At 35.8% G+C, this 23,454-nt stretch overlaps 1 protein-coding gene across 3 annotated transcripts in view; it reads right to left on the bottom strand.

Annotated features, from left to right (window-relative positions):
* The window catches only part of LOC126482284 (uncharacterized protein ZK1073.1), a 564,828-nt gene that overhangs the window by 5,155 nt on the left and 536,219 nt on the right, over positions 1 to 23,454 (bottom strand). For all 3 annotated transcript variants that reach the window (XM_050106272.1, XM_050106273.1, XM_050106274.1), the window contains exons 4-8: positions 21,447 to 21,564; positions 20,999 to 21,209; positions 19,707 to 19,781; positions 8,847 to 8,962; positions 3,193 to 3,355 (exon numbers count right to left, since the gene is read on the bottom strand). In XM_050106272.1, coding sequence (XP_049962229.1) covers positions 3,193 to 3,355; positions 8,847 to 8,962; positions 19,707 to 19,781; positions 20,999 to 21,209; positions 21,447 to 21,564 — 683 coding nt within the window. The remainder of the gene's footprint in view (positions 1 to 3,192; positions 3,356 to 8,846; positions 8,963 to 19,706; positions 19,782 to 20,998; positions 21,210 to 21,446; positions 21,565 to 23,454) is intronic.

Raw genomic sequence — 23,454 nt, 5'->3', positions numbered from 1 at the left:
TAGCTTTAGTAATCCCACAACGTGTACAAATGAACGATACCAATGAGTTGTCACACACATACCGTGAGGGCACCTACGGTGGGATCACAGTTACTACCACAGGCCAGTCACTTGAAAGCCTGCAGCAAGCCCAATAAAAGGCCATCCGACAGATACCTCTGTTTCAGTTTGCTGCCATCCAACTGGCTCTACAAGTGGACTCTGCAGTACTGATTGTTTACTGTGTGCTTGGTGCATTTGGATCCAACACCTCTTGCCTTTACAGAACTTTCTTATGAAATACATATTAACTGGCTACTCTTGCTGGGACCTCATCCTTCTACTCTATAGCATTGAATGGTTTCTATTGTGACTCCAATGAATATTTCTCCAAGAACTGTCACTGCCTGTTTCATGGATTAATTTGTTATTTGCTTATTACAAAAGCTGTTTATATTAATAAACATTGTGGGCCAAAGTTAACATTTCAGCAGTTGCCAACTTTACTCTGGATGACACTGGGCAAACCAGGTCTCATTATCTGTGATGAGATGTCTACAACAAAATTACCTCCTCCATGCCAACTAAAATGAATTCCGGAAACTTATGTGAAAGCTTTTCTCATGTGACATTCTGACAGCCATGGATCAAGGCACTCAGGTAGATGCAGTATTTCTTGTCTTCTGAATAGCATTTCACTCAGTATCATGTCAAACTCATTAATGGAAATACTGTATGATTGTACAGGGTATCAAATAAAATTTGTGACTGGATTGAATATTGGTTAGTAGGGATGATGCAGCATGTTATATTGAATAGAGAATCTTCAAAAGATGTAAAATAATTTAAGGCATGCCACAGGGAAGTTTGTTGGGACCCTTGTTGTTCACATTGTATATTAATGACTTGGCAGAAGGCATCAATACTAACCTCGAGACTGTCACTCGTGATTGAGTTATCTACAAATGAAATATCCTGTGAAATATTCAGCCAGATCTTGAAAATATACAAAATTGGTGAGAAGCTTGGCAATTTGCTTTAAAGATTCAGAAATTTAAAACTGTGCACTTCATAAAATGCAAAATTGTAGTATGTTATGACTGCAGTATCAGTAAGTCACAACTGAAATCAGTCCAATCATAGAAAAACCTGGGTGTAACAATTTGTAGGGATCTGAAATAGAATGATCATATAGGCTCAGTCAAAGGTAAAGCAGCTGCCACATGTTGTTCATCAGAAGGATACTGAGATAACGACCAGCCAACAAAGGAGATTGCTTACAAAATATTTGTGCGACCCATATTAGAATATTGCTCAAGTGTGCAGGGCTCATACCAAACAGGACTAACAAAAGGAGATTGAACACATACATAGAATAGCAGCACAAATGGTCACTAATTTGCTTGATCCATAAGATGGTTTCATGGAGAAACTGAGAAACCATAAAAGGCAGTCAATAAAGTGACATATTGAAATGTAACGACAGGACAGAAAAGCTCGACAGAGAAAAAGTTACTGGACCTGAATGGATACCAGTCTGATTCTACATAAAGTATGTGATAGAGCTTGCCCCTCTTATAGCAGCAGTCTCTGCAGGAGCAAAGCATTTCTAATGATTGGAAAAAAGGACAAGTCATTCTCATTTTCAACAAAGATTAATGAACAGACACACAGAACTATATGCTTATATCTCTGATGTCTGCCTGTTACAGAATTTTGGAGCATGTTTTATGCTTGCTGATTATGACATTTATGGAGTCCTAAAATTCCTTTGTAGGAATCAACATGGGCTTCAATAACAACTGTATGTCAAACCCAGCTTGCTTGTTCAACTACGAGACCCAGAAAGCAGTAGGTACAGGCACACAGGTAGATGCATATTCTTTGACTTCCAGAAGCCATCTGACACAGTTCCACACTGCTGTATAACAAAGAAAAAATGAGCGTACTGAGTATCAAACCAACTGCGTAATTGTACTGAAAACTTTCTAGCAAACAGATCGCAGCATGTCATTCTCAATGGAGAGAAGTCCTCAGACATAAAAATATAGTTGGGCATACCAAAGGAAGTGTTATAGGACTGTTACTTTTCACAACATATATAAATGACCTAGTGGATAATTTTACAAGTTCCATGTGGCTTTTTGTGGATGATACTGTTGTGGATGATGCTGGAGAACTGTGGTGAAATGTAGGAAGTTCTGCAAGGGACTGACATTTGGATTAGGGAGTAGTAATTCACCCTTACATAAACAAATGTAATACATTGTGTATACACAGAAAGTCCCATTATCGTATCATGTAGAACAATAATGTAGAAAATAGTTACTTCCATAAAATATCGAGGAGTAAGTGTACAGAGTGATCTGAAGTGGAACAGCCACACAGAATTATTTGAAGATAAGGCAAATGCCATACTTGAGATTCATTGGAAGAATCCACAGAAAATGAAGTCCACTGACAAATCAGGTAGCTTACAAATCACCTGTTCGACCAATACTTCAATATTTCTTACTGATCTGGGATCCATACTTATGTTTGTGTTCAATATCCTTCATTAGTCCTGTTTGGTATGAGTTCCACACACTTGGATAGTAGTTTAGGATGGGTTGCACAAATGTTTTGTAAGCAATCTCACATGTAGGCTGACTGTATTTTCCCAACATCCCACTGATGAACAGAGTTTTCCAGCTGATCCACGTATGACTGAGCCTCTATGATAATTCTATTTCATATTCCTACAGATTGTTACGCCCAGGTATTTCTATGATTTAACTGATTCCAATTGTGACCTTACCTCAATACCTCATCTGAATAACATCCTGAACCCTGTCAGGAGGTTTCAGTAGCACACTCCTGTGATGGTTTGCCATCAATAATGTTTGTAACTTTCCCCATTTGATAGTTTGAATACATTATACATTTTATCTATATTGCTGCAAATATGTATTTTTTTTCAAATTATGCAAATATAGTTGGTAAGCCTCATTTATTTGTCTCTCATTTTCCTTTTTTTAAACTCTATTTTCTTCTTCTTCAAAGTAATAGACCACTCATTACCTTAAATAAATAGCAAGTAGAAAACATAAAACGCAGTGATCACAAAAAAATCATATCAAATTTGTTATGGATATATTGTAAGAAAATTACTCACAGTTACTTTTCATATTTTTTATTAATGAATGTGATTATGTAATTAAAGATATGACTTACAGCTTCCAGTAGAACATCTCCAGCTCTTTCCACTTTAAGAAGTGTGGCTTTTGCTTTGTCAAGGTCTCTGTGTAGTTTCTCAACAACTGAAGCATAAGAGCTTAACATGCCTGTGATAAGCAAAACATCTGTTTGGCAGTTTTTCAAAGGTAGGTCTTTGCGCCTGAAATAGGTATCAATTTGATGAGATGCAATTTTTCAAACAATGTGAAATCTATTTGAAGTACGACAAGGGTGGTAAATTTGCTAGAAGGTACATTAGGTAGAGTAAAGGAGGGAAAAATACACAATACACTCAGAAAGAAAATGAAAAACAGGAAAACTGTCAACAAGAACTTTTAGTAAGTTGGGTTTCTGAAGCCAATAACAATATCTTCACAAGGATGATGAGATATAAAAACTTGGGAATAAGACACTAAAACTTGGAAACCATTTTTTCTCAGTTTGCTTTCTCATAAGTTATTCTGTCATACAAGGTATGCCCACAAAGTAAGTTCCATTTGGTTATATTAAACAAATGTGTTCAGATACAGAAAAAATATTTATTGTACAAAAATCTACAACTGTTAAACTACTTTTCTACATAGCTTCTGAAATTTTGTAGGCACTTGTCATAGAGTGGTACAAGTTTTTGTATGCCTTCTTCATAAAAGTTTGCCGCCTGTGTATTCAACCATGTGGTAATGTTCTTTCAGATCATCATCATCATTGTTGAAGTGTTGACCACCAAGGACAGACTTTAGGTGTAAGAAGAGATGAAAGTCGCTAGGAGCGAGGTCCGGGCTGTACCGAGCATGATCAGAATGGGTCCCAGTGAAATTGCTATAAGAGTTGTTTGGTCACATTCACCGTGTGAGGTCAGGCATTACTGTGGAAAAAAAATAACACCTTTTGACAGTAATCCTTGATGCTTGTTCTGTATTGTGCAGCACAATTTCTTAATGGTCTCGCGGTAACCGTGAGCATTGATTGTTTGACCTCATGGCAAGAAATCAATCAGCAAAATGCCTCTTTTCTGTCCCAAAAAATGGTGCACATGACTTTTCGAGGTGTCAAGATTTGCTTAGGCTTAACCTTAATTGGAGATGAAGTGTGCCTCCATTCCACTGATTGCCGTTTTGTTTCAGGGGTGTCGTGCGATACACAAGTTTCATCCGCCGTGACTATCTGAGAACCATCAATTTCTTCATTGTAGCATGTCAAAAACTGAAGTGCACTGGACATCCATTGTTTTTTGTGTTGCTCAGTAAGAATTTTGGGTACCCAACGTGAGCAAAGTTTTCGAAATTTCAATTTTTCAGTAACAATTTCATGAATTAGTGATCGTGAGATTTGCGGAACTTCCATAGGAAGGGAACTAAGTGTAAACTTGCGGTTGTGCTTAATCTTCTCTTCAATTGTGTGAACCAGTTCATTAGTAACCACAGACAGGCATCCACTTCATTCTTCATCATGCGTTTGATCACGTTCGTCATTGAACAGTCTGACCCATCTTCTAACCATTGAATCAGTCACAGCATTTTGCCCGTAAACCTCGCAGATTTGCTGATGAATTTCCTTTGGTTTAACTTTCTTTGCATTTAGAAAATGAATCACAGATCTGATTTCACACACGGAAGCATTTTCAATTACGGCTGTTGTTATAAAGAAGCACTACAAAGCACACGTCAGCAGCAGCAATCTAAAATGGCATACATGTCTTCTCCTTGAGTCAGAGTAACTGCCATGTATGCTCAGAACTGTGATCATAGCACTGCCCTGGATAGAAATAGAAATGGAACTTACTTTGTGGATGACCCGCATATTATTTTAAGTAAGTGCATTTGCCTACCATTCTACAATACCAGTACAAGCAAAAATCACCAGAATTCAAACGGAGTACCACATAAAACACCTATAATTATCCAATGACTATTGTCTGTAAAGAAAAGAAATATTTTACACATGGAAGAGTATTTTCTAGTTACAACATGGAATAACTCAGCACAAAAATTTCTTTGGCTCCTGATACTAAGAACTCTTCATATTTGAAGATCTGACTACCATATAGTTAGGATGTTTATGCTTCTTATGAGTTAAAATTATATGTTCATAATATCCTCTCCCCATCCCCCTCCCCCACTCTCTCTCTCTCTCTCTCTCTCTCTCTCTCTCTCTCTCTCTCTCTCTCTCTCTCTCTGACTTTCCTGTGTGTGTGTCAAGAGAGAGAGACTGATGTAATTAATTATCATAAGGTATAAGATAAAAATGGATGTAACCTAGAAGATACTCAAAATCAAGGCTTTCTGCTCTAAAAACACAAACAAAGCATAGAAAAGATACAAAATAGTGTGGAAATAGAGGGGACATGATGATTGTATTTATGTAGGAAAGGAGTGGTATTTCAACAAAAAATGCATGCGTACTCTTATTATGCCACTTTTAGGTACAGTTGCATGTAGGATAATTCATACAGCAGACCTCTTACGTTTTAGGTATCTATTCGCAATAATGAAATAAAAAGTACATGTCTTAATGGAGTTTCTGTGTGTCAGTGTGATAATTTTTTACAATTAATAAACATGTGAATAATTGCAACCACTTGTTATACTGGTAACTGTGTCCACATTTTATGTGAATCACGTGATGCACAGTTCTGAGTTCATAGTCACAGAAGTACAGGGCATAAACTAATCAAGGCTATCAAGCAGTAGTAATGTAAAATAGCACCTAATATGTAGTTGAAGCAGTTCAACAGAATTAAATATAGTTTATATTTCTAAGCATAGTAGTGGAACATGGCTGGCTTTTCTTTACTCGCAGCCACATTTACTTGGCAAGCTATTTTACAATCACCAGATTTCTAAGGTCAAGTTTTCTGTAAAATTAGCTATTTTAATATTACATTACAGATACTGAAGAAAATTTTTATAAAAATTTCTAAAACATCCTAAAAATATTTCACTTGAAGTGGTGTAAATAAATATCAGGATATACATTAAGGTTTTGTCTCACAGTTCACCAAGTTTCCAAATTGTACTGCTTGTAATTTATGCCTAAAATAGACTTACACCTGTTTAATTTAAATAACGTAATACGTAAATATTTTAGATTGAAATTTTTACACTAAACAAGTCCAAAATAATTTATTACTGGGAGCATATTGTCTCCATTAATTTTGTTACCAATTCATCCTTGTTTAATGATGATCCTAAAGCTTCTGTTCTAGGTATTAAACTAAGTTGTAATTTTAATAGCTCTCATTTTAAGTAACAGATATCATAATTATGTAGTCAGTGTCAGTTTGTAGAGTCTGCATACTCATTTGCTCCATGAAAGAAAAACAGTATGAAATAAAATTAGTGCGAGAAATTATAATAGAAAATCAGTTTAAGGTTTTGAGTTTACAGTAAAACCCTGGTTAACTGAACTTTGGACAACCACAACCCCGATTATCTGAAACACCTCTGGAGAGTATGGGGAGGGGAGGGATGGAAGAGACGGGAGTGTGCTGAACTGCATGTAGCAGGGAAAGGTGACTGCCTGACCTGCTGAACTGCATGTAGCAGGGAAAGGTGACTGCCTGACCTGCTGAACTGCATGTAGCAGGGAAAGGTGACTGCCTGACCTTGAGTTGCTTCACCCACCAACTCACCAGTCTAAATAAAGCTACATTGCCAACAACAGTGGCTTTCAGCGTTTGTTTCTTCCCATTGTGAGTCAATTTTTCTGCTATCGAACTTAAGCAGAAGCATTTTGTGATTATTTTTGCTGATAAATTAGCTGCTATCAATGATGATGGAAATTAAAGTTTACTGAAAACTGGTGGCTAATTATGGAGTTGTGTTTCTGCCATTTCAGAATGAATGAAGTTGAAAGCTGAACTTCTAGAACAAGCTGTGAACAATCCTCATAGAAATACACTTGAAATATCTGACTCTGAAAATGTAGATGAAGCTCTTTATCTTTGATTTACCCAACAATGAGAAAAAGGCATGCCTTTGATGGCCTGATTTTGCGAGAAAAAGCTAAAATCTTATACAAGTTGTTATGAGATAAGGAAATAGATTTTCCTTCATGCTGTGGGTGGTTACACAGGTGTGAAAACAGATACAGCATTGGGAAATTGAATGTGTGTGGAGAAAAATTATCTGAAGACCCAGACACAATTTATGTTTTAGAGTTTGAAGATTACATTCAGAGTTATACTAATGGCTAGATTTACAGTGCCGATGAAACAGGACTTATTTTCAAGATGTTGCCCATACCCTCCTCAAAAGAACATCTACAATAGGACACAAAATGAAAAAAGAATGATAAATGCTTCTGGCACATTCAGAATTCCTCCATTGTGTATCAGGAAGTTGATAAACCTTTGAGCCTTGAAGAATGTTGCTCAGAAAGTGCTACCAGTTTTTTATACACCACAGAAACGTTCCTGGATGTCTTGTGAACTCTTTGCTGAATGGTCTACATTTTAACTGAAGAAGATCTGCCTAAAAAGGCATCTTATTAACTGACAATATGCCTACACTTCCTTCCATGTTAAAAGTGGTGATATTGTGCATTTCCTTCCCCCAAACATTACCAATCTATTTCAGTCACTCGATCAGGGTATAATAATGACATTTAAACAGCACTATCATGGGATATTCTTAAGAACCATCCTGCAACGTAATGACTTGCAAAACAAAAGTATGAATGATGCACTAAATATAGTGAATATGAAACATGTAGTTTATTGATGTGCACAAGCCTGGGATAATGAAAGCAGAAACTCTTTGAAAGGGCTGTAGAAAATGTATGATGGGCTTGAAAAAGATCAGGCAGAAAATTCTGTAAACTTGACAGATACGGTAAAAAGAATTTGCAGATGTGAAGATTTGGATATTTGTGAGGTGGATGAATGCATTGTCACAGATGATACAACAAAAATCATGGACCAAGAAACTGTAGAAAATTGTTGCAGTCAAATGCTGACATGACTGAAGAGCCTGAAGTAGATGGCATGGATGACAAGAGTGAGAGCCACAGATGGTTTTCGAGCATTAGAGGTAAGCCAATATGAAGAATACATCTCTCAAAAACCTACTAGGTATAGTATAACACAGAAATTACAGTACATGTGTTGTTATTATAGGATGCCCTAAAATTTGTTAAACATTCCTATGAGTCAACACTGGCTGACATCCTTCTAATGAAACAATGGTGTGACATTGTTACTCAATAACACCGGAAACAAAAATTACTGAGTTTTTTTAAATTTTTAATTTATATGCTACAAACTATTAAGTACAGTATACCATATATTAGATACTGTAATCCTAAAAATGTAATGTAACTTACATAAAGAACATAAGCATGGCCTACAAAGAGGTTTTTGAATTCCTTTGACCTTCAAAACTTTTCAAAAATTTGTACTGTATTTACAGTACAAAATACTGTAGTAGATATTAGATGTTCATGACTAAACTGAAGAAATTGATATCTGAAATGATTCCCCCCCTCCCCTTTTTCATGATTTTCATACTAATTACAAGACCACATTATTTTTAGGGACTAAAATTAAAGCATACAGCTGCTTTAAGATACCAACAATAACATGATAATGTAAGGGGTAGTGTCTGATCTATTAAATAGCTAGCAATATATTTGAATATATAATGCATACTAACCCCAAAAATGCATTTACGTAGAGCTTCAGATTTTTGTTATTGATGGTCCCTCGCAGACGAGCTTGAAATTCTTGCATGACTTTTTCCTTGTCTGGGTTTGTTTCATTAACCAATTGCTGAAAATAAGAAAGCAGCATGATGCAGAAACATAAGCTTAAACTAAGAACTGACATATGGTTATCTTTTAATCTTTCAGGAACTGAATGATCTCAACAAAAAGCACTGAATAAATAAAATATTTTAGCGGTATTGTAATGTAATGCTATAAAGATCATAAGCATAAGGACCTCAAAAAATTGGGTCAAATGTGCAAAGTGATAACTCTACCCTATCTAAAAAGTCAATGCAATAGATAACATCTACAGGTATATGCACTATTGCAAGCATTAGCAATACAAAGATACCTATATGTTCTATCATAAAGGCAGTGCACTGTTGCAGTTGTTTCTCAAATTCTACTGTACATGTAACAACTTGTCTCAAACAAAGGCATCTAAACAGTAAAACTATACATAACATAATGACATCATGGCCTTCTATTTCAGCGTCTACAGGTGCCAAGAACTAATTTGTGCATAACATTTGTTTGTCATTACCTCAGACATTAGCTGTAGAGTTAGTTGTAGAATAACATGAAAGGAAAAAAGAAAATTAATTGAAACATGTAACATACAATGTTCAAATCATTCTCATGATTTCATATATGTGCGTTTTTGTAACTAGTGGAATAAACACAACAACTAATAAATTAATTTGTCTATGAACTAAATAAATACAGACAAACTATAAGGTAATAGATATTAATAATTTAGTGATATATATTCAAAAACCATTTTGCATTTACCATTGAATTTTGTCTATTGCCATAAGCTGTTGCAAGATTTGCTGTTTAGAAAGTAAATCTCCTTTCACCACTGATTAAGTTTGTTTTTAACTTTCTCTACCTGTGGTAAACTGCTATTCTCACTCATCTTTTCCTTTATGTTATTTTTATTTACCAAAATCCATGAGCATGGCTGTTTTCTAACATTTGGCTCAAAAATAAAAATTATTGAAAGCCTGTAGCAATATGTGTTTGTTTTTAAGAATTAAAGCTGTAATATGGTTTTGAAGCAAATAAAAATATGAAAAATGCACTAATAAGTTATAAACCTTATGACTGAAAAGACAAATATCAAATGAAAGGAAATCATGTACAATGACAAGAGCGTCTCTTGAGAAATGCTGTAGTTCTTGCAAAGATAAAATTTTCTTTAAAAAATTGACATTATTGTGAATCATGAAACTTCTACATGGAACCCCATTACTGATTGAGTTATTGATTGCTTTATTCATCTGTGAAACAGTTTATGTTGTATGAATTTCATCATCCAAAACACTAAAATTTTTGTGACTTAAAATTAATTTCTTATACAATAACTGGCAATGATTTTTAAAAATCTAATCACATTTGGTTTTTGTTATAGTCTTAGCAAATTATTACTTCTGTATACACTTTATAAACAGCACTTCTTATAATAGGTAACTTGTTTTAATTTAGGTACTCCATTACTGCGTAAAAACTTTTATTTTGTAAATAATCTTTAAGCTTTGTTTTGAAAGAACAGGTAGTAGCTATGTCTTTTATAAGCTGTGGTAATTTGTTGCATAATATGGTGGCATTGTAAAAAAACTATGCTCAGTTTTAACTTAATTTTTTCTGTCCAGATACATATTGCAGTAGTTTCAGGTTTTATAATCACATACTAAGCAATTCGTAACATAGTGGTCAATATTTCTAAAGATACCTAACACTCTAAAAAATATATTCAAAGGTACAGTTAACAATTCCAGCATTTTAAATAGTTTGAGGCAGTGGGCCATAGTTCCACCTTTGGTCATTACATGTATTGTTGTTTTTTGCAGTCGGAATACAGCTTGAATATTTTTCTTACTAACTCTCCAAAAAATTATGCCATAGCTAATAACAAGACAAATTCAAACAAAATACACTGATCTCATACATGAAATACCACATACTGACGTGAGAATTTCGAGCACATAGCATGCTGTATCAGATAGATTATATAATGGTAAGACAGAGATTTAGGAACCTGGCTTTAAATTGTAAGACATTTCCAGGGGCAGATGTGGACTCTGACCACAATCTATTTGTTATGAACTGTAGATTAAAACTGAATAAACTGCAAAAAGGTGGGAATTTAAGGAGATGGGACGTGGATAAACTGAAAGAACCATAGATTGTACAGAGTTTCAGGGAGAGCATAAGGGAACAATTGACAGGAATGGGGGAAAGAAATACAGTAGAAGAAGAATGGGTAGCTTTGAGGGATGAAATAGTGAAGGCAGCAGAGGATCAAATAGGTAAAAAGACGAGGGCTAGTAGAAACCCTTGGGTAACAGAAGAAATATTGAAGTTAATTGATGAAAGGAGAAAATATAAAAATGCAGTAAATGAAGAAGGTAAAAAGGAATACAAAAGTCTCAAAAATGAGATCGACAGGAAGTGCAAAATGGCTAAGCAGGGATGGCCAGAGGACAAATGTAAGGATGTAGAGGCTTATCTCACTAGGGGTAAGATAGATACTGCCTACAGGAAAATTAAAGAGACCTTTGGAGAAAAGAGAACCACTTGTATGAATATCAAGAGCTCAGATGGAAACCCAGTTCTAAGCAAAGAAGGGAAAGCAGAAAGGTGGAAGGATTATATAGAGGGTCTATACAAAGGCGAGGTACTTGAGGACAATATTACAGAAATGGAAGAGGATGTGGATGAGAATGAAATGGGAGATATGATACTGCAGAAAGAGGTTGACAGAGCACTGAAAGACCTGAATCGAAACAAGGCCCCTGGAGTAGACAACATTGTTAACATCTAGTATAGATTTAAATGTCAGGAAGTCGTTTCTGAAATTATTTGTATGGAGTGTAGTCATGTATGGAAGTGAAATGTGGACGATATATAGTTTAAACAAGAAGAGAATAGAAGCTTTTGAAATGTGGTCTACAGAAGAATGCTGAAGATTAGATGGGTAGATCACATAACTAATGAGGAGGTATTGAATAGAATTGGGGAGAAGAGGAGCTTGTGGCACAACATGACTAGAAGAAGGGATCGGTTGGTAGGACATGTTCTGAGGCATCAAGGGATCACCAATTTAGTATTGGAGGGCAGTGTGGAGGATAAAAATCATAGAGGGAGACCAAGAGATGAATACACTAAGCAGATTCAGAAGGATGTAGGCTGCAGTAGGTACTGGGAGATGAAGAAGCTTGCACAGGATAGAGTAGCATGGAGAGCTGCATCAAACCAGTCTCGGGACTGAAGACCACAACAACAACAACAGCATGCTGTAGAGATTCTATTGCTAAGTATTTTTATGTGTTCTTTCCACCTTAATTAACAGTCAACATGCATTCCCATAAATTTTGTGCTTTCCACACATTGTGTAGCTTCATTATTTACTTTCAGGTTGTTGTAATCTGGCTTTTTGTTTATGTAGTAGTTCATAGTGCTTGTTTTCTTTATATTAAGAGCGATTTTACTGTTTACTGCACATTCACATATGCTGCTAAGCATTTTTTTATCTTTCTCTCTTGGTACTTCTACTCATTTGTCTGTGATCAGTACATTAGAGTCATCTGCAAACAAAATATTTTGTCCATGCTTGATACTTTGTGGGAAATCATTTACATAAATTAGAAACAGTACTGGACATGGCACACTACACTACAATACCATTATATTCATATATTTAGGATCATAACTATGTTTTTCAATACATTTGGAGCCACTTGATGCATACGTAATTTCAGTCGACTGCACTCTTATTTTCTAGATATGACTGAAACCATTTTTTCACCACCCCCCTTACTCCCAGTTCATCTAGCTTATTTAACAGTATTTGTGGTCAGTTGTGTTGAAAGCTTTAGTTACATTGAGGAATATACCTGTTGTACAATTCCCTTCACCCAGTGCATCTAGGACATGAGCTGATAGATATGCTGCTGTTAATTCAGTGGTTTTCCCTGATTGGAAACCAAACTGGTAATTGGAAACAAGGATGTATTTATTTAAATAGTTCATAGGTATATCCTTTAACACAGTTCCCATTATTTTTCCAAAGCAAGATAGTAGTGAGAGTGGCCTATAATTTTCTGTATTTTCAGTGTCATCTTTTTTGAAGAGAGGCAGTAATTTAGAATATTTTGTAGTAAGGAAAGCAACCCTATTTGAAAGATTGATTTGTAATGTCAATTAATGGTGATGATAGGCTCTACAGTCCCTTATCACACAAGTTGGTAACTTCATACAAACCTGTTGAAAATTTGTTTTTCAGTCTGTGAATTGCTTCACAGACTTCCTCCTTTGTTGTGGGCAGTAATACTATTGAATGCAGTACACATTTGTTTAGCTTTTTGACACAAGGGGCTGTTTGAATTTTTTCTTGTAATTTTGTTCCTATACTGTTGAAGTAGTTATTTATATAGTGTGCCAAATCTTGGATCTTTTATTATGGCCCCTCTGTCTTTGATTTTTATGTTTGTTTTATTCTTCTTTCTGGTTCCTGTTTCCTGCTTTATGACTTTCCACACTGCTTTGTTTTTGTTTTCGGCAGTGTGCATCAGTTTGGAATTATGAGGTTTGTATATGCTACAAGCAGCACTTTCCTGTATGTTTACCTATACCATTTATAGAAGTGTGAGGAAGCTGGATTAGATTGGCTGTTTTTAATTGATCTGAGGCTGTATTTACAATCTGAATGAAGTGGTTGGATAATTACGTCCACACTACAGTTTTCTATATCTAAAGCTGTTAACACATGATCAATAGCTGCCACTGACTGTTCTGTTATTCTTGTTTCACTATTTACCACTGACACTAAATTGTAAGTTTGAGCAATACTTGAGAAAATGTTACAGGTAGCATCAGGATTCAGTGTATTTATATTTAAGTCTCCACATACGGGAATACATCTTTTGATACTTTTGCTATTAATTTTCCTAGGCTAGATAAGTACAACATTAAGGATGAAATGACATTTTAAGAATGCATGGGCATAGACCAGCTATGAGCAACTAAACCTCAAATATGTTTGCATGGTGACAGATCTATTTAGGCCTGATCCTGTTTTGCATTCATTAGATTATGTTGCATGCTTCAACAAGGACCCAGTGGAATGTTTCTGAATATTTGACAATTGAAATCATTTGTTGGGGCATTCTGTATGCTTGGCGTCACACCAAACTAACACCATTAATATCAGCTCATCTCAAGATGCCTGAATCATACAAAACGTGTCATTGGTAAACAAATAAGAGTTATATCCCTGCAACCAAGACTGTTTGTTTATTCATCAAAATCCTATTGAAACAAATTATTGTTTTGAAAGGAAAGTGCATAACTGCAATTTGCACTTATGTTTTATGTGATTAGCTTCAGTGCGATACTTTGTATGAGTACGATTTCCTTCCTTTGTAAATTTCTTAATGCTGAAATGCATAAGGATTAAAGAAATATAATAAATATTCCTTGTCATTATAAGAGTTTTATTATATTAACATTTTGTGTAGGCTATTATAAGATGTAACACTCAAGTTAAATGCCATGGGTGTAACTCTGTATGTAATTACTGTATCTTGAATTATAAAATTTGTTGCAGTTATTTATGTAAGCACCAACTGTAATGCCAGAAAATGTTATTCATAACTATTACATTGAATCACAACACATATACCACACACCTGCATTATTTTAAATGGTGCAAACAGAACAATATACGTACACAGAATGCTTAGGAATGAAGTGTATTTTATAAATTATTGTCACTAAAACTTTGATCATTCTCCGAGAAGAATTTTGGAACATTTCATCAATGTTTATTATGTGTAGACACTATTAATTGTGGGTTTCATAAATTTCACAAGACACATAACAGTTTTCAATGACAGAAAACTCTCTTTTACACATAGACAATAAAAAATGGTGTTTACAAGCAGATTGTACAGTGTCTTTGCTAATAGTATACATGCTAAATACTTGGGCTCCCTACACTCAGGAACTTGTTCAAAATATTGTGTGCAGTGAAGTATGTTGGAAGAAACATTCCAATACAGAAATGGATTCACATGCTATGCCATATCTGCATGCGGATTACAAAACACAGGTATGTCAACTTTGTTGTGAATATTCTTTACAAACACATGCATGGAAAAAAATTTCCTTTCACATGACAAGATATTTTCATTATAAAAACCACATAATTATATATCAGAAAGACATTGCACATAATAACTCCAGAATTTGCATGAGACAGTTCAAAATTGAAATGATATTTCTGAATGATATTAGGAGAAAGGTCATCTGAAATGAACATAATAAGAAATGCTACAAAAAACATTGTATTGAAATGTGTATGAAAGACACCAGCATTTAGTCTGGATTGAATATCGGCTAATTTTGAGTACAGTCAGTTTCGTATGAACCTTTAGAAGACTGTATAAAACAATGAAAAGTAAAGTTAGAAATAAGGAAAGTATGTGCATGAAGTGGAACAGAAGGATTTTAGCCAAAAAACAAGAATGGAGTCTGTTAATACATTGGCATTAAAGGCGGCAGCTAAGAGTTGAGAGGAAATAATAACAGAAAAATCAGAAAATGAAAATAATAAATATACAGTGGGTGAAATGCAAGAAAAAAGTTTATAAGAACCACTAATCACAAGCATAAATTAATTTATTGATACAAGAAATGAGTACCAACTGATATTTTAAGAAATTTATAGAAAGAAATGGCAACAGACAGAAAATAAGAGAGCCACAAAGAAGAGATCACTGACTGACACAAGATCAAGTTTTGATGTAGGTTTATAATGTTTCACTTTCAATCATAAGAGATGAGTTTTTCTACTTTCTTTGCTTGGTCATTTTGACATACAGGGGCTATACAAAAATTTGGAAACACTACAAAAACCAACACACAACTATGCCTAATATGGCGTAGGAAACCCACTGGCATTCAAAATAGCTTCCAGTCATCTCAGAATGGATAAATACAGGTCCTGTATGGTTTTCAGGTGAATTTCATACCATTTCCCCTGCAAAATAGTGGCAAGTTCAGGTAACAATGATGGGGGTCACACATCCTTTTCTCCAAAGTAGGCTACAAAGGCTCAGTAATATTATGATCAGGTGGCTGTGGTGCCCAATGGAGATGCAGTAATACCTCCATCTGCTCACAAAACAAGTTCTGGATTATGCATGCTGTGTGAACAGGGTCCCCATCCTCTTGGAACATAGCATAACCATTGGGGAAGAGATACTGTACTATGGGATGGACCTGATCAACCAAAGTGGTCGGATAATCCTTGGCAGTAATGTGACCTTGCAAAGTAACCATGGGGCATGACACACCATGATATATCTGCCCGCATCACTGAATCCCCCTCTCCCCCCAACTCCCTACATGTTTCACTCTTGGGACATAAAGTTGACCAGCGTGAAACAAGATTCATCCAACCAAATAACTTTCTTCCATTGTTCCATTGCTCCATAGTCACACTTTATGGCTTCATTACCATATTTTGCTGATATGGGCATTTGTGTCACTGATTATTGGTTTTGGAATTCCAGCTCATCCTGCAGTTCACTGCCCATAGAGTTTCCTTCATGTTGTTATGGTGCTGATAAAATTTGTGAGCATGACATTTAGTTCTACAGTGACTTTTGCAGCTTTTCAATTAGCATTCATCACGACAACTCAACACACACTTCTGTCCATGTTGTGACTTAATGGATGATGTCCTCCTACTTTCCCTGTATGCAGTATAAATTTTTGATATGGTACCTTTAAAGCACCAAACAGATTGGCTCCCTTCATTACGGAAGCCGCACCATACAAGCAACAATTTGCCCATGTTCGAATTCCATTAGCTGCAACACAATGCACTCATAATTGCACAGAACACTGTTCAGACCATGACTGATACTTAAAATGTATTAAGGACATTGCACAGCTGCTGTTCATTGTCAAATGCTACAGCACAACCTGTGCACTTGGGTAATATCGGTGTTTATGTTGTTGTGGTGTTTCCATATTTTTGTCCAAACCCTATATTTTCTCTTGGTGAAACCTAAATACTCTGCTCTTTCCTTCCATTCATTTAATTTTTTCTCACTTCTTCCTGTTTTCTCAATAAAGGAATAACATGAATACACTGGAGGGCTCTCTTCTGATTCATTGTAAATTTCTGTAACCTCATTTTTCAGTATATAATTTAGAACAATGATAATTTAATAGAATTAATTGCAGTAAAAGACAAGCCATGTTTCTTCTTGTTTTAATTAATGTTTCTTCCTTTTATGCACATTTGACCAATTTTCTACAGTTTTCTTAATTACTGTGTCATATATCTTAGGTGCCATTTAATTTCAACTACTCATAGGAAGAGTAAAATGATTGAATGAGAGAGGTGGGGCATGCCCCATTAGGGTAAGTATCCATTAAGGTATTAATTCCTTTATGGGCACTCATTTTTAAGAAAATTTGCGTACATTAAAAAATATGCCACAGCAGCAAGAAGCAGAAAACATGAGGTGAGAGTAAGAACATAAGAACAGAAAAACACACATGAAAGGAAATAAACCTCACCAGCACACTGTAACAAGATATGATATGATACTGGAAAATTACACTGCCCCTGTGCTTCTAAGGAATATCATTTGACAGCAACTGCAACTGATGCTCCTCTTTTCTCTTATTAGGCACTCACCATTGTTAATTTTTTCTCTAAAGTGAAACATTTATGATGAGCAACAGACAATTAGGGACTTTAAGGTCCAACATAGCTTATTAAGATCTTAACAATAATTGAGAGACTTGTATTTTTTGTGAAGCTACGCATTGTCATGATTTATATGTGAGTCTTAAAGCACTCAAGCAATTAAGCAAAGTGTTAATGAGAAATTTCTTGGTTCTATTGCTGTGGTGTCAATAATTTGCTAGGTTAACATCTGAAATAGAGTGGAAGTGATACATGATATCTATCACTCCACCTAATCTCTTGGACACTAGTGCAGCTGAACAGTGAGGCAGACTGTCAAAGAGGTAATTGTTCACATAAAAAGTTTTGTTTCAAAAGATAACGCAAGAGTAATACTTCTAACATGAATGAATACATAAAGGCATAGCGACAATCATGTCAGACTAGAAATCTGTAATTTTTTTTGAGAATATAAACTCACACTATTGTTTTCATAGTTTTCCTTTCATGTAAATTTTGCCTTTCCTATGATTTTACTTACTGAAGGACAATTCTCTTACAGTTACTCCTCTTTTCTTTTTCTGTCTTGAAGATGAATGTGACAGACATTCTCCTGCTGTTGCTATGATTGTAATAATATCAGGGTCTGCTACTTTCAGACTGACCATCTTAAAATTATATTCTACCATGCATTTGACATTTGTACCTTGGTACACATATGCAGAAAAAAGAGCTAGTGGGGTAAGACGTCAGTGGGTTTAGCAGTACATACTGAAACTTTGGACTTCTTGAAGCCATTTTACTGAATCTTGGTAAACGTATAACTTCTTAATGAGAAAAAAATTTGTTTAGTTAAGACACCCCTAGAGGTGAGAACAAAGGTGGAAAGGGTGTAACATCTAAAATTACACACAAGGTGCCAATGTTATAGTCAAATTCATCATTTTTAGGTTAGTTGACTAGAACTTTGCAGTCTCTTCATGGCAGTTTTTAGAAATGAATAGTATCCTGCAGCACCTTCTAGAAAAACCTAACCTGTGAGATCTGACTCAATTTACAACACATGATCTTTTGCTTACAGGGGATCTCCAATACTTTCATAATGGAAGCCAAAACTGCAAAACTTTTTCAATGGCAGAAGGTTGTGTAATAAAGATATTATGTAACATCATTGAAGCAACTGTGCTAAAAGGAATGGAAAGGGCTTATACAATTTTAGCTTTAAGAGATTGCAGTTTTCAATGAGAGCTGTTTTCTTGTCATGAGCAAAAGGTAGAGCAGCAGTCTGTTTAGTACTGAGGAGTAGATTTGAGTTCACAATGTTTTTATATTGCTTGCTGGAGGTTGGGTCCACCCAACAATTTATTTGTTCTTGTTCCTTAATGGGAAGTTAAAAATACCATTTGTAATCACTTCATTACAAGTTTTTTTAAAAAACTAAATTTATTATTTGTGTACTATACTTATGTGTTAAACCCTCCTGGACAGCCGTACATGTTAAACCACAACTTCCAGGACTGGAGGTGCACTGGCCCTGGATCAAATCCACATGGCAGAGTAACATTAAGGGTCAGTGTGCCAGCCAGACTGGATGTGGCTTTTAGGTGGTTTCGTACATCCCACTGGATGAATACCTGACTAGCACCCAAGGCTTGCCTTGGTTACGTGATTTGCAAACACTTAGAAAACTCTTGCTTACTTTTGGGTGAATAATACTCCACACAGAAAGATGGGGTACAAATATTCTATTCTGGGGAGATAATGGAATGGCAACAGGAAGCCTATCTGGCCACCCTTTAAATTAACCATGCCAGATCCATTACTTAACCATGGTAGCCCTGCACTGATGCAGGAGAGAGGCACAAAAAACAAAAGCTGACTATACTTACATTTTAAAATTACAGACATGTATCACATACATAAATGTGATTCCTTTTCCTTTTTAATAAATTAGGGTAAATATGTAAGAAGGTAATGTCAGGTAACCAACTTGCAACAATTAAATTATAAAACATTCATATAGAAAAAATATAGTTCAATACAACTGCTCCAAAATTTTGGAGATGTCTAAATCTCAAAACAGCGAAGGCAGACTTACATGTCCAAATTTGTGGAATATCAGATATTCTTCAGCAGACTGACTCACTCCAGCATCCCCCTTCCAATTGACAAACTACAAAGAAAAATACAAAAATAATTATCCTCAGAAAACAAAACATTTTAAACACAGAATGTCACTGCATTGTTTTCTGTTCTAATTTTGGGGAAGATGTAATTCTGTACACATAAGAACATTGCTTCATTATAGTTATTGCTAGTTCTTCAACACCAACTTGTTGAACTGAAATTTTTTTTCAACCCATGTGTGGTTTGATCAAAGTAAATATGAAGTGTGGTTTCTTGAGGAAATACAAGGTGATGCTTCTTAAAACTTCTTGTCTCATTGTCATATGCTGCAGCTGTGGTTGTGTGCAATTGGGTCTCTGTGTGTGTGAATTTATGTACTTTCTGCCAGAACAAGTACCAGGGCTCAAAAGCCACTTAATACTGTGTTCTGTTACATGTGTCTATGTGCCACATATCAGGGTACTTCAGGTGAGTGGCTGCCTTTCATTTATTTCATGTAAAACTAAAGAAATAATTAAATAACAGCAATAACAAACAATTTGTAAAAGGAAATAACAACACACAACAAGTATAGTTTACTACTCATCAAATTGCAGAGGCATTAAGGGGCAAAACAGCACATGTAAAAGTATGATATTTAGCTGAACTTTCATGTACACTACACTCTCTCAAATATCCACATTCTCTGTCATTAATTGAACCTGACATGACACTGCTGGTGTTGAATGTGCCATCCTGTATTTCCCACTGATTTGTAAGTAAAGAAGAAGAGTTTCTTAAGTTGACATAGGTGTAGTATCTTGGAAAACATAGTGACATACAGTGAGAATGGGGCTAGAAATTTTAGAGAATGCACATTATTCTTACTTTATCCATTACTTACACTCTTAAACAAATTATTATTTTGAACAATTTTGGGAGGTAACATAAACATTATAAAATGTGGATAATATAATTTTTTAAGTCAGTAGTAGGTTGTTGATTTATAATGGAAATCAAGAAAGTCCAGACTCTAACATCTCTCAAATTTGGTAAATAAGGAGCATAAATTAAATCAGAGAAGGGTGGAAAAGCAGCCTACAGCCATAGCCTTGATAAACAAATTAGTTTCAGCAGCCATCCGAAGTAATGATGGTACCAGTTGCCACTGCAGTTTCTTTTTCAGTCATTTTCAGTTTAATTTTAGTCTGTATGTAGAAGCAATAAAGTGGGAAAACTAATTTACTCTAATTAAAGCAATATTATTGTTACAGGCAATGCTACCTTATTCTTGAAGTTGTCAAGCACAGATGCAGCACTCCCTGTGCAGTTAATCAGAATGAGTCCCAATGCTCTTGCTGGGTAGGCCAGCCCAAATCTTGCAAGCACATTAGCACCTGCACCTTCTCCAAGACCAATTACATATTTGACATGTAAGAAGTCAAGTACAGTGACAAGATCCTCTCCCAATTGCTGAAGTGATGGGAACTGAAACCTGAAGTAGAAAAATACATTAAAAATTTGATCAGCAATTTTCAACTGAAAATTTCATAGTAAAAAATAACATTTATAAATGAATGAGTTACTACTCTTCACATCACCACCATAAAAAAATAATGACATGAAACTGTTTTTGTTAAAACCAGAAGACTTCAAGAATTCTGATGCAATAGAATGTGAAGGAAAATAATATTTCACACTTAACACTTGAAATATTAGCCTAGTTCCTCACCCTTCTGGTAGGTTGGGCGCATTGTCTTCATGTCCTGGCACATCAATATGTATGAAAACTGATCTTTCCTTGATCTCACTCATACAGGGATGGTTGACAAAATCATGGAATGATGTATCTAACAGAAGAAAACATGAAGACATCAGTTAGAAAATTTTTTTGAGAAGTTATCACTGAGAATAGAATACAACAGAATAATTTTATTGTCATTAGGCCTTTAGCCATTAAGGCAATAGACAAAGTAATACATATAATACAATATAATTCATGTTGCAATAGAACAATAGGTTTGTTATTATAGTGTAATATTACAATTGATGAAATCCTACAAAGTCATACTTATAACAGAATATAATTCCTGTTGCAAAAGAGCAATAGATTTGTTATTACAGTATAATATTACAATTGACAAGGTCATACAAATGATACAGTATAATTCATATTGCAAAAGAACAATAGGTTTGTTATTTAATGGTTATATTACGATTAGTGAAATCCTACAAAGTCATACTTATATAACTATATAATTCCTGTTGCAAAAGAGTAATTGGTTTGTTATTACAGTATAATTTTACAATTGATAAAATCCTTTATGCCGTAGAATGGGTGGGCAACTAACCAGTTATACATTGCTTGTTTGAATGGTTGCTCTGGTAAATCTTGTACAGCTAGTGGAAGTTTATTAAATAATTTGTGCCCCATTAGTTCATAACTGTTCAATGATTTTGAGAGTCTATGGAATGGAGTAAAAATACATCTATTCATCCTAGTGTTGTAGCAATGTATATTTTCTCTGCGTTTAGCTTCGGGAAGCTTCTTTTTCATGTAGATTTATATAGAAACACAAACACACACATACATACACACAAAATTCTAGCTTTTGCAACCAATGGTTGCTTCGTCAGGAAAGAGGGAAGGAGAGGGAAAGACAAAAGGATGTGGGTTTTAAGGGAGAGGGTAAGGAGTCATTCCAATCCCGGGAGCGGAAAGACTTACCTTAGGGGGAAAAAAGGACAGGTATACACTCGCACACACACACACACACACACACACATATCCATCTGCACATACACAGACACAAGCAGACATTTGTAAAGGCAAAGAGTTTGGGCAGAGATGTCAGTCGAGGTGGAAGTACAGAGGCAAAGATGTTGTTGAAAGACAGGTGAGGTATGAGTGGCGGCAACTTAAATTAGCGGAGGTTGAGGCCCGGCAGATAACGAGAAGAGACGATATACTGAAGGGCAAGTTCCCATCTCCGGAGTTCTGACAGGTTGGTGTTAGTGGGAAGTATCCAGATAACCCGGACGGTGTAACACTGTGCCAAGATGTGCTGGCCGTGCACCAAGGCATGTTTAGCCACAGGGTGATCCTCATTACCAACAAACACTGTCTGCCTGTGTCCATTCATGCAAATGGACAGTTTGTTGCTGGTCATTCCCACATAGAAAGCTTCACAGCGTAGGCAGGTCAGTTGGTAAATCACGTGGGTGCTTTCACACGTGGCTCTGCCTTTGATCGTGTACACCTTCCGGGTTACAGGACTGGAGTAGGTGGTGGTGGGAGGGTGCATGGGACAGGTTTTACACCGGGGGCGGTTACAAGGGTAGGAGCCAGAGGGTAGGGAAGGTGGTTTGGGGATTTCATAGGGATGAACTAAGAGGTTACGAAGGTTAGGTGGACGGCGGAAAGACACTCTTGGTGGAGTGGGGAGGATTTCATGAAGGATGGATCTCATTTCAGGGCAGGATTTGAGGAAGTCGTATCCCTGCTGGAGAGCCACATTCAGAGTCTGATCCAGTCCCGGAAAGTATCCTGTCACAAGTGGGGCACTTTTGTGGTTCTTCTGTGGGAGGTTCTGGGTTTGAGGGGACGAGGAAGTGGCTCTGGTTATTTGCTTCTGTACCAGGTCGGGAGGGTAGTTGCGGGATGTGAAAGCTGTTTTCAGGTTGTTGGTGTAATGGTTTAGGGATTCTGGACTGGAGCAGATTGGTTTGCCATGAAGACC

Source organism: Schistocerca serialis, chromosome 5 (assembly GCF_023864345.2).
Source record: "Schistocerca serialis cubense isolate TAMUIC-IGC-003099 chromosome 5, iqSchSeri2.2, whole genome shotgun sequence".
NCBI lineage: Eukaryota > Metazoa > Arthropoda > Insecta > Orthoptera > Acrididae > Schistocerca > Schistocerca serialis.
This window is presented reverse-complemented; position numbering and strand designations above follow the sequence as displayed.